This window comes from Danio rerio, chromosome 9 (genome assembly GCF_049306965.1).
Source record: "Danio rerio strain Tuebingen ecotype United States chromosome 9, GRCz12tu, whole genome shotgun sequence".
In the NCBI taxonomy this organism is placed as follows: Eukaryota; Metazoa; Chordata; class Actinopteri; order Cypriniformes; family Danionidae; genus Danio; species Danio rerio.
This window is the reverse complement of record NC_133184.1, coordinates 2,933,497-2,947,500: the sequence shown is the minus strand read 5'-3', so window position 1 is coordinate 2,947,500 and position 14,004 is coordinate 2,933,497. Positions and strand designations below refer to the sequence as shown.

Below are 14,004 nucleotides of genomic sequence, written 5' to 3'. Positions count from 1 at the left end.
AGATGGTAAATCAGTATAAAGAAAAATAAAGCCCTTAAAAGGTATTCAAAAAATCTTAAGGTGGTCCAGACCAAGGTTTAAATTGGTTGTCATGGACGAAAGTGAAGAGGGTTGGGGAGTTGCGGAAGTGAAAGTGAACAGCAGACGGTGGAGGAGGGTGGTTGAGGAGGGGCATTGGTAAATTGAGTTGCTGTATCCGGCATTTTCCGACACTAATAAAGCCTTGCTATAGACTAAGGGTACTTTCACATCTGTAGTTCGATTCGTTTGGTTCGGACCAATAAATGATACATTGTTGCATTTTCTGCGTCTTTATCAAGGGTATAATAGTTTTGGAGTTTTAATTAATAAATTTGTAATTTCGTTTTGACTTTTTATTTTCAAATTCAGTTCATTTTAATTAAGTTATAGAGGCAGATTTCTTAGTTTTTATTAGTTTCTATATTTTAAAAACGTCTTAGTTTTAGTTTAGTTTTTATTAGTTTCAGTTTTTTTTTTTTTTTCCTAAATGAGGATATTTGTCAGGTGCAAGATTCAAAATCAACAGGATAAATATTGTATGATAAAACCTCAGCCACACATTTTTTTGAAACATGTAATCAGAGAACACATGAACACTTTTATCTACCACAACCATCTACCCATCCTTAAGTTAGACACACAGTAGTGATGGACAGGGCCGGATTAACCTATGGGCATTATGGGCACAGGCCCAGGGGCTCGTCCACACTTAGATTTTGCATACTCTTCATCACAAGCAAGACAAGTGTGAATCGGTAATAAGTGTTTGTTTTATGGAGGACTCAAATTCCTAGAACTGGATTGGAGAGGTGTTATCCAAATCATGTGCATTATAAGTTTGTAGAAGTTATACATTAAAAATACCCTTAAATATAAATTTTAGTACTGCTTCAGTGAACTTGAACAAGTATATTAAAATCCATTCATTTCCCCTAGTTGTATCAGAATTTTCTTTCAAAGTGTGCTTTAAATGCTTTAAAAATAAGTTAAAACTTTGTAGACTAGAAATATAGGTAGTGTATATCATTTATTTTGAACATGTGGGCAATACATTATAAATAAATTGTATTTAACAAATATTACATTAAATTTACTTTTTAATTCAACTATGGGGTGCAGCTATAAGGGGCCTTCAAGACATTGTGCCCAGGGGCCAAATTATTAATCTGGGCCTGGTGATGGGAAGTCCAGATATTTAACGTGGATGTTAGGACATTATGTAATCAGCATCAGTCAATTAAAATGATCTGAAAAATGTTTACAGTAAAGTTTTGCAACCCAACTGAATCATGCTTCACTTATTTAAATTCCACCACGATTGCCTGTTATGAAATAAACTTACGTTTTTCACCAAATTCTCTCATTTAAGCCCTCGGTTTACCTGCGCTGCAGTTGTTCCAGTTCCGTTCAGTGGTTCAGTTGAGTCACACAGCAGGCTGAGGGCTGTATTGTTTATGTTTGGTTCACTGAATCATGCATGCGCAGTATTAACGGTTCACCACTTCTCAATGTAATGTTGTTGTTCTAATAACTGAATGAGAGTATATATTGGTTTATTTAGAGTCAGAGGGGGGTATTAGGCTTGTTATAAAGTAAGTAGTTTGTGGTTAAGTGCTTACTGGAGACGAGAATCGTTTTAAATGATTCAATTCAATTTGGTGAACTAGTTCAACCGGTTCACTTAGAAGATCCGGTTAAAAAGATTCGTTCGTGATCGCGATACAGAAATAAAACCCATTATTGGGCACAAACGTGTTAAAGTAATAGTTTTAAGTCTCTGTATTTAATGCTGTCACCGTGCTGTTATGTATGATCCACCAGAGGCCGTTGTGTACGCTTTTTGATGATCTCAAATGTGTCTAGTGTGTCCTCTTCTTGCGTAAATCCACCAGAGGGCGCATTATACACTTCAGCAAACCAGGCCAGCTTGCTGTCGACTGACTGACGGACCAACTGAACCACCCACCCCCTTCCCTAAACCCAACCGATAGTGTTATCAAAGGCAATCTAGAAAAGAGAAAAGTCGTCGCATGATTTCAACAATTTTTTTCTCTTGGACTCATTGAATGGAAACGCTGCTATATTCGCGAATGTTTCATGCAGTATTCCAGTTTTGCGCATAAATTGAATATGCATGTTTGGATGAAAACATGGCTCGTTATCTCTTCTCGTCTTCCTGACTCTGCAGCGTGTGTTGAGCTGTGCTGTGATTGTAAAAGCTCATAAAGGGCTGTATAAAGAATGTTTGCTGAGAGACACTCCACTCCTGCTTTATGAAAAGTAAACTTGATGCGAGCGGCTGAAAGTGGTGTTTATGACCAGATCACCTCTGTCAGCTTACGTTATTAATTTCCCTTGTGTGTTTGGAGCTGATAATCTGAGCATTATATGATGTGTGCATGCGGTGACCCAATCCAATGCTAAACAGTAATATTATTATTATTATTATTGTTATTATTATAACAGTGCATAAGGAAAGTGTTAATAGCGCTTCACTTTTTCCACATTTTTTAACGTTACAGCCTTATTCTAAAATGGATTAAATTAATTTATTTTCTCAAAATTCTACATACAATCCCCATAATGACAATGTAAAAAAAGAGTTTTAGAAATTGTTGCAAATTTATAAAAAGCTGATAAATCACATGTACATCAGTATTCAGAGCTTTTGGCGTGAAGCTCTAAATTGAGCTCAGCTACATTCTGTTTCCATGGATCATTCATTAGATGTTTCAGCAGCTTCATTGGAGTCCACCTGTGCTCAATTCAGCTGATTGGACATGATTTGAAAAGGCTTACACCTGTCTATATGAGGGCCCAGGGTTGACAGTGCATGTCAAAGCACAAACCAAGCATGAAGACAAAGGAAATGTCTGTAGACCTCAGAGACAGGATTGTCTGGAGGTACAAGGCTGGGGAAGCTTACAGAAACATTTCTGCTGCTCTAAAAGTTCCAATGAGCACAGCGGCCTCCATCATCCGTAAGTGGAAGATGTTTAACCACCAGGACTCTTACTAGAGCTGGCTGGCCATCTAAGCTGAGTAATTGGGGGAGAAGGATCTTAGTCAGGGAGGTGATCAATAACCCGATGGTCACTCTGTCTGAACTCCAGCGTTATTCTGTGGAGAGAGGAGAACCTTACAGAAGGACAACCATCTGTGCAGCAATCCACCAATCAGGCATCTGTATGGTAGAGTGGCCTGACGGAAGACACTCCCCGCTTGGAGTTTGCCAAAAGGCATGTGAAGGACTCTCAGACCATCAGAAGCTAAACTCTCTGGTCTGATGAGACTAAAATTGAACTGTTTGGAGTGAATGCCAGGCGTTACATTTGGAGAAAACCAGGCTGCGCCCATCACCAGGCTAATTGCATCCCTACAGTGAAGCATGGTGGTGTTGGCATTATGCTGTGGGGATGTGTTTCAGCAGCAGGAACTGGAAGACTAGGCAAGATAGAGGGAAAGATGAATGCAGCGATGTACAGAGACATCCTGGATGAAGACCTGCTTCAGAGTGCTCCTGACCTCAGACTGGGTTGACGGTTCATCTTCCAGCAGGACAATGACCCAAAGCACACCGCCAAAGTATCAATAGAGAAGCTTCACAACAAATCTAGGGGGTCTGACTTATGAAAGCACATCTAATACTTGACCATTACATCCCACAGCAGTGATATGTGAAATTTTAGCATGCTAATTTGTTCTTGTGTGTGTTTTATCGTAGAGTATGCCAGTGGCGGGTCTCTGTTTGACTATCTGTCCAGCGACGACAGCGAGGACATCAGTATGCAGCAGATCATGACCTGGGCCATGGACATCGCTAAAGGTAGCACACACACTACTCCATCAACTGAACAGAAAATGCGAAATGAAACATCAGACTATCTGATAATTTTATAAAAGAAAAATGGCAAGTGTAAATTCCCTCAGAAATACATTTAGGATGGATAGAAATCACTTCTGGAGGTGGTCTGAGACTAAACTAGACAGGTCCACATGCATCTGATTGTTGAAACCATATACAGTTGATGTCAGAATGATTAGCTCCCCTGAGTTATTAGCCCCCCTGTTTATTTTTCCCCCAAGTTTCTGTTTAACAGAGACCCTTTTTTTTTCAACACATTTCTAAACATAATAGTTTTAATAACTCATTTCAACTGATTTATTTTATCTTTGTCATGATGACAGTAAATAATATTTGACTATATATTCTTCAAGACACTTCTATACAGCTTAAAGTGACATTTAATGGCTTAACTAGGTTAATTAGGTTACCTAGGCAGGTTAGGGGAATTAGGCAAGTTATTTTATAATAATAGTTTGGTCTGGAGACTATTGAAAAAATATATATAGCTTAATAATTTTGACCTTAAAATGGTTTTAAAATAATTAAAAACTGTTTTTATTCGTCCCGAAATAAAAATAAATAAGACTTTATCCAGAAGAAAAAATAATATAAGACTAAAAATTACCTTGCTCTATTAAACATCATTTGAAAAATATATATATAAAAAAAAAACTTAATGGGGGCTAATAACTCTGACTTCAACTGTATGTAAATTATTCTCCTCTCAAAATATATATACAAAAAAAACATTCTGGACTGGTCAGAATGGCAATTGAATGATGTAGCTGTGCCTACAAATTGTCTGAAAGCCCCCTTTAATTAGTGCTTGTTTCGTTTGATTCCAGTTGTCAAAACTCGGCTTCAGTTCACCGGTGTTTAGAATCAGATCATCATCCTTCATGTGCAGAGTTGTGTTTGTCAGTGCTCAACACTTGTCAGAAACTACCGTCAGAAACTAATGCTCAGAAACTACAGCTGAGCATTTGTTAAATACACCAGTGTCAAAAATACGAAAATCAGATACGTAAACTCAAAACACAGTTTAAAAATACACAAATCCAATTCGTAAATTCAACGGTATTTATAAATGCACAAATCCAGTATCCTGAATGTCCGGCCATCTGTTAGTGACCTCAAGCTGAAGCAAACTTGGATTCTGCAGCAGGACAATGATTCATAGCACACCAGCAAGTCACTTCTAAATAGTTGAAAAAACAAACCAAATGAAGACTTTGGAGTGGCCTAGTTATAGTCCTGACCTGAATCAAAGTGAGATGCTGTGGCATGACCTTACAAAAGTGGTTCATGCTTGAAAACCTTCCAATGTGGCTTGATTACAATAATTCTGCAAAGATGAGTGAGCCAAAATTCATTGCAAGTCATTGAAAATGCTTGATTGGAGTTGTTGCTGCTAAGGATGGTCTAACCACTTGTTAGGTTTAGGGGGCAAATGCTTTTTCACACGAGGTTATGTCCACTTCTGAATAGCTGGGAAAAAAGAAGACTTTGGAGTGGCCTAGTCAAAGTCCTGACCTAAATCCAATTAAGAGGTAAAAAGGCGGTTCATGGTCGAAAAACCCTCCAGTGTGGCCGAATTACAACAATTCTGCAAAGATGAGTGGGAAGAATTCCTCCACAGCGCTGTAACAGACGTATTGGAAGTTATCGAAAACACTTGATTGCATTTGTTATTGCTAAGGGTGACCAGTTATAAAGGTTTAGGGGGCAAGCACGTTTTCACACTGTGCTACGTTTAAACGAGAAACGATGCATGAAATTCGGCCCGCCACATGGCTCAAAATATTACCCAAAATCACACAGTGTCTGTCTAGCTTAAGGATGTCATTGCCTGCTGGTTTCCAACATTCTTCAGAATATCTTCTTTTGTGTTCAACACTCATAAAATTTTCAAACCACTTAGTGTGAGTAAATCCTGAGGAAATCTTTCAGTTTTTTGGGGTGAACTGTCCCTTTAAACATGCAAACAGACACATTACACAACAGAGTAAAAGGGAAACATTGATATGAGCTCTTTAAGCACTTTCAGTCTGATAAACACCATTTATAAACAGTCACTGTCTTCTAGGCATGCATTATCTGCACTCTGAGGCCCCGGTTAAAGTCATTCACAGAGACCTCAAGTCCCGAAATGGTTTGTAACTTTAAAGTATTGTACAGAATAAAAGCTTTTTGTGTGAGTGTTTGAATTGTGTTGCTTTGACTTGACCATACTGTGTTTCATTCCAGTTGTGTTAAGCTCAGATTCAGTACTCAAGGTACGCACTGACTGTATTACATTAGTGTTTAATAAAAAAGTCCTCCTTCAGTGTTCGTCTGCTGACTCACCTGATTCTCTGTTCCCTCAGATCTGTGATTTCGGGGCGTCCAAGTTTCATTCACACACCACACACATGTCTCTGGTGGGCACGTTTCCCTGGATGGCCCCTGAGGTCATTCAGAGCCTCCCGGTGTCTGAGACCTGCGACACCTTCTCCTACGGCGTGGTGAGAACTCTCGGTCTATTTATTTTTTATGGTTTTCATATTCACATCTGACCATAGGACACATATAAATATTCGGTAACACTTTATAATAACTACACACTATAAATCATCTATTAAGCATTAGCAAATAGTGAATTCATTATCAGTTAAGCATTAACTCTACATTAATAAACGTTAGTAAGCAGTTTATAACTGCAGCTACAAATTCTCTATTCTTGACTTATAAACACCTATATAATGTGTTTAATGAGTGTACTTTCATACTTAGTTAATGATTTATTTTTCATTACTATATTAAGTATTGCATTATTTATAAACCAGTTGTATTCAAGAGTAGTTGAGGGATTTTAGGATAATTCAAAATGAGTTTGTAAATGATTAATAAACTATTGAAATCAACGCTTATATGTTTTATTATTCAGGCATATATTAATGGTTACTATCTATGTTAATAAATTCTTTGTTAACTCAACTTCATCTAGTTTTGTGACCTAATCTAAAGTGAGGACTATTCATGCTTTATAAATCCCTTATAAATGACAAATAAAGGCTCAGTTAATTTCTAAACAGGAAAAATGACATTATTCATTTCTCTTCATTTAAAGATACACAAATGAAACTGTACTTCAAATGAAAAATAAATCTTTGCAACCTGATCTAAAATAAAAGCACTGTAGAGTTTAAACATTGCATCTTATTATATTTTTAAATTATTATTATATTGTGGTTGTATTTTGACACTCCTGTTGTTCAGCAATGTTTAAACTTTATAGTAATTTTACTTTCTAGAAAAGATTATTGTTCAGTTGATTCGGAGCCTTTAATAGTCATTTATAAGGGATTTATAAAGCATAAATAATCCACACTTTAGATTAGGTCACAAAACTGCATGAAGTTGAGTTAATAAAGCATTTATTAAGATATTAGTTAACTATTAATATATGCCTGAATAATAAGACATATAAACGTTGATTTCAATAGTTTATTAATAATTTACTAACTCATTTTGAATTATTCTAAAAACCCTCAACTACTCTTCGATACAACTGGTTTATAAATAATGCAATACTTCATTTAGTAATGAAAATTAATCATTAACAAAGTATGAAAGTACAATTATTAAGCACATTATAAATGTGTTTGTAAGTCAAGAGTACAGCATTTGTAGCAGCAGTTATAAACTGCTTACTGACACTTATTAATGTAGAGTTAATGCTTAACTAATAATGAAATCACTATTTGCTAATGCTTAATAGATGATTTATAGTGTGTAGTTATTATAAAGTGTTACCCACCAGTCCAAACCTAAACTAAATATAAAATAATATAAAACTTATACATTTGACTTTAATAGATTTGGCTAGTCAGCTGGTTGATGCACTTGTAGTGTTGGCTACTATTATCATAGAGCTGTATATAATAAGTGCAACACAGGCTCATTAGCCACATTTCTACTGTCGGGCCAGTGCAAGCCAGGGCTTTTATCGGGCCTGGCCAATAGGAGGTTGAGCAGTGATGCCCAAATCATGTAATAATAATAAAAATTACTTTAATTATTGCTTTATGAAACACCTTTAAATTTAAAAGGGAAACATAAGGGCGATCTTAAGCAAAAGACTTCTAGCCTATAAGGTGTTTTATAGAATATCTTAAAGTGACCAGTAGCTATGTTTTTTCTTTAACTTGTTTATTTATTTTCTGGCACATGTACTCATGCGTGATGAGAAAACTAGTGTAATGTCGGCACAGCATCCTGCAAACTCTGATTTCACTTCACCCCGAAGACTTAGCGGGCTTGCTTTGGCCCAAGGTATTAGGCGGGCCGAAAATGGCCGGCCGCTTGTCTCGAGAAAGCCTCACTTTGGCCCGATCTGGCCCCGGTAGTGACTATGGAAATGTGACTAGCCCTGTCTCGCTCTGGCTCGCTCGCTTTAGGGGCGACAGTGGAAACGCAGCTATTGTGTATACATACCCCTGTCTATATGTCCGGAGACTGTGAAATAAGTACCCGGAGGTACATCTGGCTGCATTTTGGCTGTAAAACAAACGCTACGGGGTGGTATGATGCCACAGACAACTTCTGTTCTATTTCACACTATGTATAATCGCTAAACAGAGGCCAGCTAGTAAGTGCTGTGCAGGTAAACCTCACTCCTCTGACCTCTAATGGTGCTCTAGCAACTAACGCTAGAGGCCATGGTCTTTAGCCTCCTTGGTAGAGCAGGCGACTCCCATGCGGAAGGTCGCCGGTTCGATACCAGCTCAGAGAGGGTTGGGTGGCGTAGGACCGGTGGGGTTACACTTATCTCCATATGGGCAGCTTTTCTGGTGTTACCAGTTTGCTCAGTAGCTCACCATGTATGCCAGTGGACTTGGGATGAGTGCATCATGTTGACGAAGTTCGAGTTCAGCGAAGAACGGTTCCAGAAACCAGGTGAAACAAAAGCAAAAAATAAATAACAGACTGAAAGCGTGGTAAAATCGCACAGCCGTGACGGCTTTGCTTTTTCTACTTTTGAAATCACTATCGGTTGGGTTTAGGGAGAGGGGTGGGTCAGTCAACAGAAAGCTGATTGGCCGGAGCATGTGTTACTGCGCCCTCTGGTGGATTTTACGTGAGAAGAGGATGCACAAATGGCACTCTCGAGAGAAATTGGAGATTAGATCTGGGCCGATAAACGATATTATATTGAATTGCAATAAAATTATTGTCAATAACAATAAGCTCTAGACTTGTTTACTCTATATTGATCTAAGTGCCAATCACACAGCAGAAATGTGCAACAATGGTAATCTAACAGTGTGTTGATATTAGAGATGTACTAAATTTTTGGCCATCATTTAATGGACCCGTTCATTTTTGTGGCTATGGTCATTGTTGGGATACTCTTTTAAATCTGGAAGAATTAACAACTTTTATTGAAATGTATCCCGTAATTATTATGGAGATTGCATTTTTGCCATATCACCCAGCCCTATTTGAGATCATCAAAAAGTGTAAACAGCGCCTTCTGGTGGATTCGCGAAAACAAAAACTGCAAGCAGACATAGCTCCGGGTACATATTTCTTGATCTCTAGAAATGTAGACGAGGGATCATATTAATGATGAGAATGTGTTGAATAAGTGTGTGTGTCTCCTTCAGGTCCTGTGGGAGATGCTGACTCAGGAGATTCCCTTCAAAGGTCTGGAGGGGCTTCAGGTGGCCTGGCTGGTGGTGGAGAAACATGAGGTGACAGTGTTATTTTTGCTAAACTAAGCTTTTTGTGGGGTTTTTGACATGTGTGTTTAGAATCAGAATGAGCTTTATTCGCCAAGTGCGCGCAAACACGCAAAGAATCTTTTGTGGGGTTTTTTCAGGAGCTCAGTATACTTTAGATTTCAACTATATAAACACAAGAATACAGAATGACATGTGGAAAATAAAGTAAACAATAAAAAATGTGAATATGTATACATATAACGGAACAAACAAGAAGCAAAAAACATTTATAAGTAATGTATGTGTATTTGTGTGTGTGTTTTTGCAGAGGTTGACGATCCCCAGCAGCTGCCCAGCAAGTTTCGCCTGTTTGATGAGAAGCTGCTGGGCGACTGAACCAAAAGTAAGAAGAGAAATGTTAACCTGTTTCCCTTCATCTGTAATATAGGTCATGGCACAGATGGTGACCACAGACTAAGCTGAGCTCAAACTCTTTTTAAGGGTGCTTTTCAACTTTTTTTCAGGTGACATAGTTACAGTGTAACTTCATTTAGCTACTGGATAATGTTAATTAATTACATGTGCTCATTTTATGGTTTGGGTTAGAAATGTAGGCTTAATTACGTGTAACTATGCAAAATTCATTGTAGTTATTAAAGTAAGTGCATGGAGAGGGGTGTAGATGAAGACCAAGTCCAGTTGCAAGGTGAGCTGCGTGCAATGCTTTTAATGTGCACACCTAACCCTACCCCTCACACCAACGTCACAAGCTCCATTAAGTGTGTCTGCATGATGCCATCATGTCAATATAGACTAAAATCTTTTAGGAATATTTCCAGTAGCTTGTTGAATCTCTGCCACAAAGGATTAAGGCAGTACTGAAGGCAAAGGTGGGTCCAACATGTTACTAGAAAGGTGTACCTAATAAAGTGGCCAGTGTGTGTATATTGCATAGCAAACATATAATAAATCTCAGATAATTACATATGTTACATATACTAATACAGTAATTATACAGTGCTTAGCTAGATTTACTCTGCCTTATAGTGAAAAAGCACTACTGCATGAGTAAGAGATAAGACATGCTGTTTGGTCAGGATAATAATAACAGCTCTCTTCATTAATATATGACTCTTATCCTGACATCTTTAATTCATCTAGGCAAAGTTCACTTCATCCGCCTCATTTCACGGCTTGTTTGTTTTTTTATGGAAACATCACACTCATTCTTAATCAATACACATTTGCAGGCACTCAGAGAACTGTAGCATAACACTCAGAAACACTCGTGGCTGTTTTTAAATCTCTAAAAAAGTTTCCTACGGACTTTTTCTACAGTGTATTGTGCTTCATGACAGCTTACCAGTTGAAAAAGCTGTTAATGTGTCACTATTGCATGCATGAACTGCTTCAAGCCTCTGAAAAAAGAAGTGCGCTTTATATTACCGAATGTGCACTTGTGGTGTGCTTCAAATCTTAGAAAAGCTAGTTTGTCAGCCTGGTCTAAAAAAGTTTTTACTTTGTCATGTGCCTTACTTTGTGGTCATTTTACCTTACTTTGTATGAAGTGGACATTTCCTGAGGACTCACCATGCAAGTACACTGGATCAAAATATGAAAGTGAATTGAGCATTTTCCAGTCTTATTCATGCACACCATGCAAACCATGCACAGAAGAATCTAAATAGTTCCCTAACGCCCTATTCACACGGGGCGTCAGCGTCAACGCTTCCCATTCACTTTGAATGGGTGACGTCAGGCGTTGCCGAACTGCATTGTGGATCCGTCGGCGCCGCTTCAGAAGCGTTCCTCACTGCAGAAGTTGGGACTAGCTCAACTTTTCAAGCGCCGACGGAAGCGTCAGCCAATCAGATTGCTGTATGCAAATACACCAGCTCAGACAGTGGCCTATTGCTGACTGAATTTCAGTGGCTGACGCTTCTATGACGATCGTTTCAGCTCCAACTTCAGACACGCCCTCTGTCAAGCGTTGACGCTGAAGCCCCGTGTAAAGTTTCAGTGTATTTCAGACTAGTAACTGCAGTATTGAAGGCTACTTGTGGAAGTGGAAAAACTTGTTACCATCAATGCCAACCCTACTTTACCCCTCACCAACTCAGATTATAAGCAGTGTTGCCAGATTGGCCAGTTTAATTGTGCGGCTAAAAAATGACTTATACTTATAGGTACGTGCAACTGCTCCATTCAGTTAGAAATGGCGTTACTAAACACCAAACACAACAGTATTGACACTGAAAAAAGAGTTGCATGCAGAGCTGTTTAATAATGTTCAACTTAATTTGTTTGTTTAAATTCAACACAAATAAATTATTTACAACCACTTAATGTAAAAAAAATTGAGTAAATCCAAGGAATCATCTCTGAATAAATTTTTTCAGTGTACTTATTAATGTTTAAAAAAAAAACACCTGCTTCAAATGTTATCACCCGATTGAATGGTTGTTATCAGTGGTTGTTAGCTGATAGATATTGGCCAGCAGGGGCCTCCTGCGCCTGCTAGTAGGCTCAGAAGGTTGTTATCATCCATCCACATGGTTAATCAGCTATACTAATAGAGAAGACTCCACATCCAGATCTGTTTTTCAGTGTATTACAGATCTGTATTACAGTGACGATTGGGTTTAGGGTTGGGGTGGATGTTAATAAAATACATTCATTCATTCATTCATTTTCTTGTCGGCTTAGTCTCTTTATAAATCCAGGGTCGCCCCAGCGGAATGAACCGCCAACTTATCCAGCACATTTTTACGCAACGGATGCCCTTCCAGCCACAACCCATCTCTGGGAAACATTTACACACACATTCACACACTACGGACAATTTAGCCTACCCAATTCACCTGTACCACATGTTTTTGGACTGTGGGGGAAACCAGAGCAACCGGAGGAAACACACAGAGAACATGCAAACTCCACACAGAAACGCTAACTGAGCCGAGGCTCGACCCAGCGACCTTCTTGCTGTGAGGCCACAGCACTACTTACTGCGCCCTAATAAAATACAGTTAATGGGAAATTTAATAAGGAGTATAAATTATTCTCGTTAACTTCCGGGCCACAGCTGTTTGTGATCTATAGCTTATTAACCATGTGGATGGATGAGCCAGTCCTCTGTGTGTACTGTACATTCTCATAGCGTTTTCTAAGAGTTTATTGTGTCAGACAGTGATGTGACGTGTCTCTTCTGGAGATGCTGATGTTTTGATGAAGATGTGATTGTGTTTCAGGAGCGGCCGCTGTTTAAACACATCCTGTCCACACTGGAGTCCATGTGGAGCGACACTCAGCTGCCTGACAAGTGCAACACTTTCCTGCAGAATAAAGCCGAGTGGAGGTACTGTATTTATGTAGTGGGCCTGCTGATTTACTTTTTTCTATTTCAATACTGGCGACATGGTGGCTTAGTGGGTACCACTGTCACCTCACAGCAAGAAGGTCGCTGGTTTGAGTCCTGGCTGGGTCAGATGGCATTTCTGTGTGGAGTTTGCATGTTCCCCCCTTGTTGGCGTGGGTTTCTCCAGCTTCCCCCACAGTCCAAAAACATGCACTATTGGTGAATGGAATAAACTAAATTGCCTTAAGGATTGAGTGCGAATGGATGTTTCCCAGCTCTGGGTTGCAGCTGGAAGGGCATTCGCTGCATAAAACGTATGCTGGATAAATTGGTGGTTCATTCCACTGTGGCGACCCCAGATTAATAAAGCAACTCAGCCGAAATAAAGCGACTCAGCGATTAATAAAGCGACTCAGCCGAAGGAAAATGAATGAATAATACAATACTGGTTTTTCTATGTTTTTTTTTTATTTATTTAATGTTTTTGTTGTTTAATTAAATTGTTTATATTGTTTAAATACTGAAAAAAGTCATATTGTCAAATAATTGAAAACAAGTCAGTAAATTTTAAAGTATATTTCATTTTCAGCATCATTACCATATTAGATCACATGACCATGGCCATGTCCCAGAGCCTTTAAAATAATGGTCCTTTTTATTATTATTTCATCATTACAAATACAATTTTACTTTTTGTCGATTTATTTAATTGTTTATATGATCAAAATGACTGGAAAAAGTTATATTTTAAAATAAACTCATTCTGATTTGCATTATTATTAATTCTAGTTCTTATTTATTTACTCTCTGCAACTCTCACATGGTCGTCCACTGAAGCTTAGCAGGACTGCGCTCTCTCAAACCTGCGGTCTGTATGGGTCCTGACACCCCAGTATATTGATGGGGACTTTATACTGCTTGGTGAGCACCAACTTTTGCTTAAGAAGTTAAACTGAGGTCCTGACTCTCTGTGGTCGTTATAAATCCCAGGATGTCCTTCGATAAAGGCGGTTTAACCTTGGCATCCTGGCCAAATTTGTCCATCATGGTCTCCTAACGATCCCCATGTCATGATT

The 14,004-nt window shown here is 38.5% G+C and overlaps 1 protein-coding gene across 1 annotated transcript in view; it reads left to right on the top strand.

Moving 5' to 3' along the window:
* Positions 1-14,004, top strand: part of map3k20a (mitogen-activated protein kinase kinase kinase 20a) — a 49,359-nt gene that overhangs the window by 12,841 nt on the left and 22,514 nt on the right. Inside the window, exons 4-10 of the mRNA NM_001327940.1 lie at positions 3,746-3,847; positions 5,955-6,020; positions 6,116-6,144; positions 6,235-6,372; positions 9,517-9,603; positions 9,902-9,976; positions 12,822-12,928. Coding sequence (NP_001314869.1) covers positions 3,746-3,847; positions 5,955-6,020; positions 6,116-6,144; positions 6,235-6,372; positions 9,517-9,603; positions 9,902-9,976; positions 12,822-12,928 — 604 coding nt within the window. The remainder of the gene's footprint in view (positions 1-3,745; positions 3,848-5,954; positions 6,021-6,115; positions 6,145-6,234; positions 6,373-9,516; positions 9,604-9,901; positions 9,977-12,821; positions 12,929-14,004) is intronic.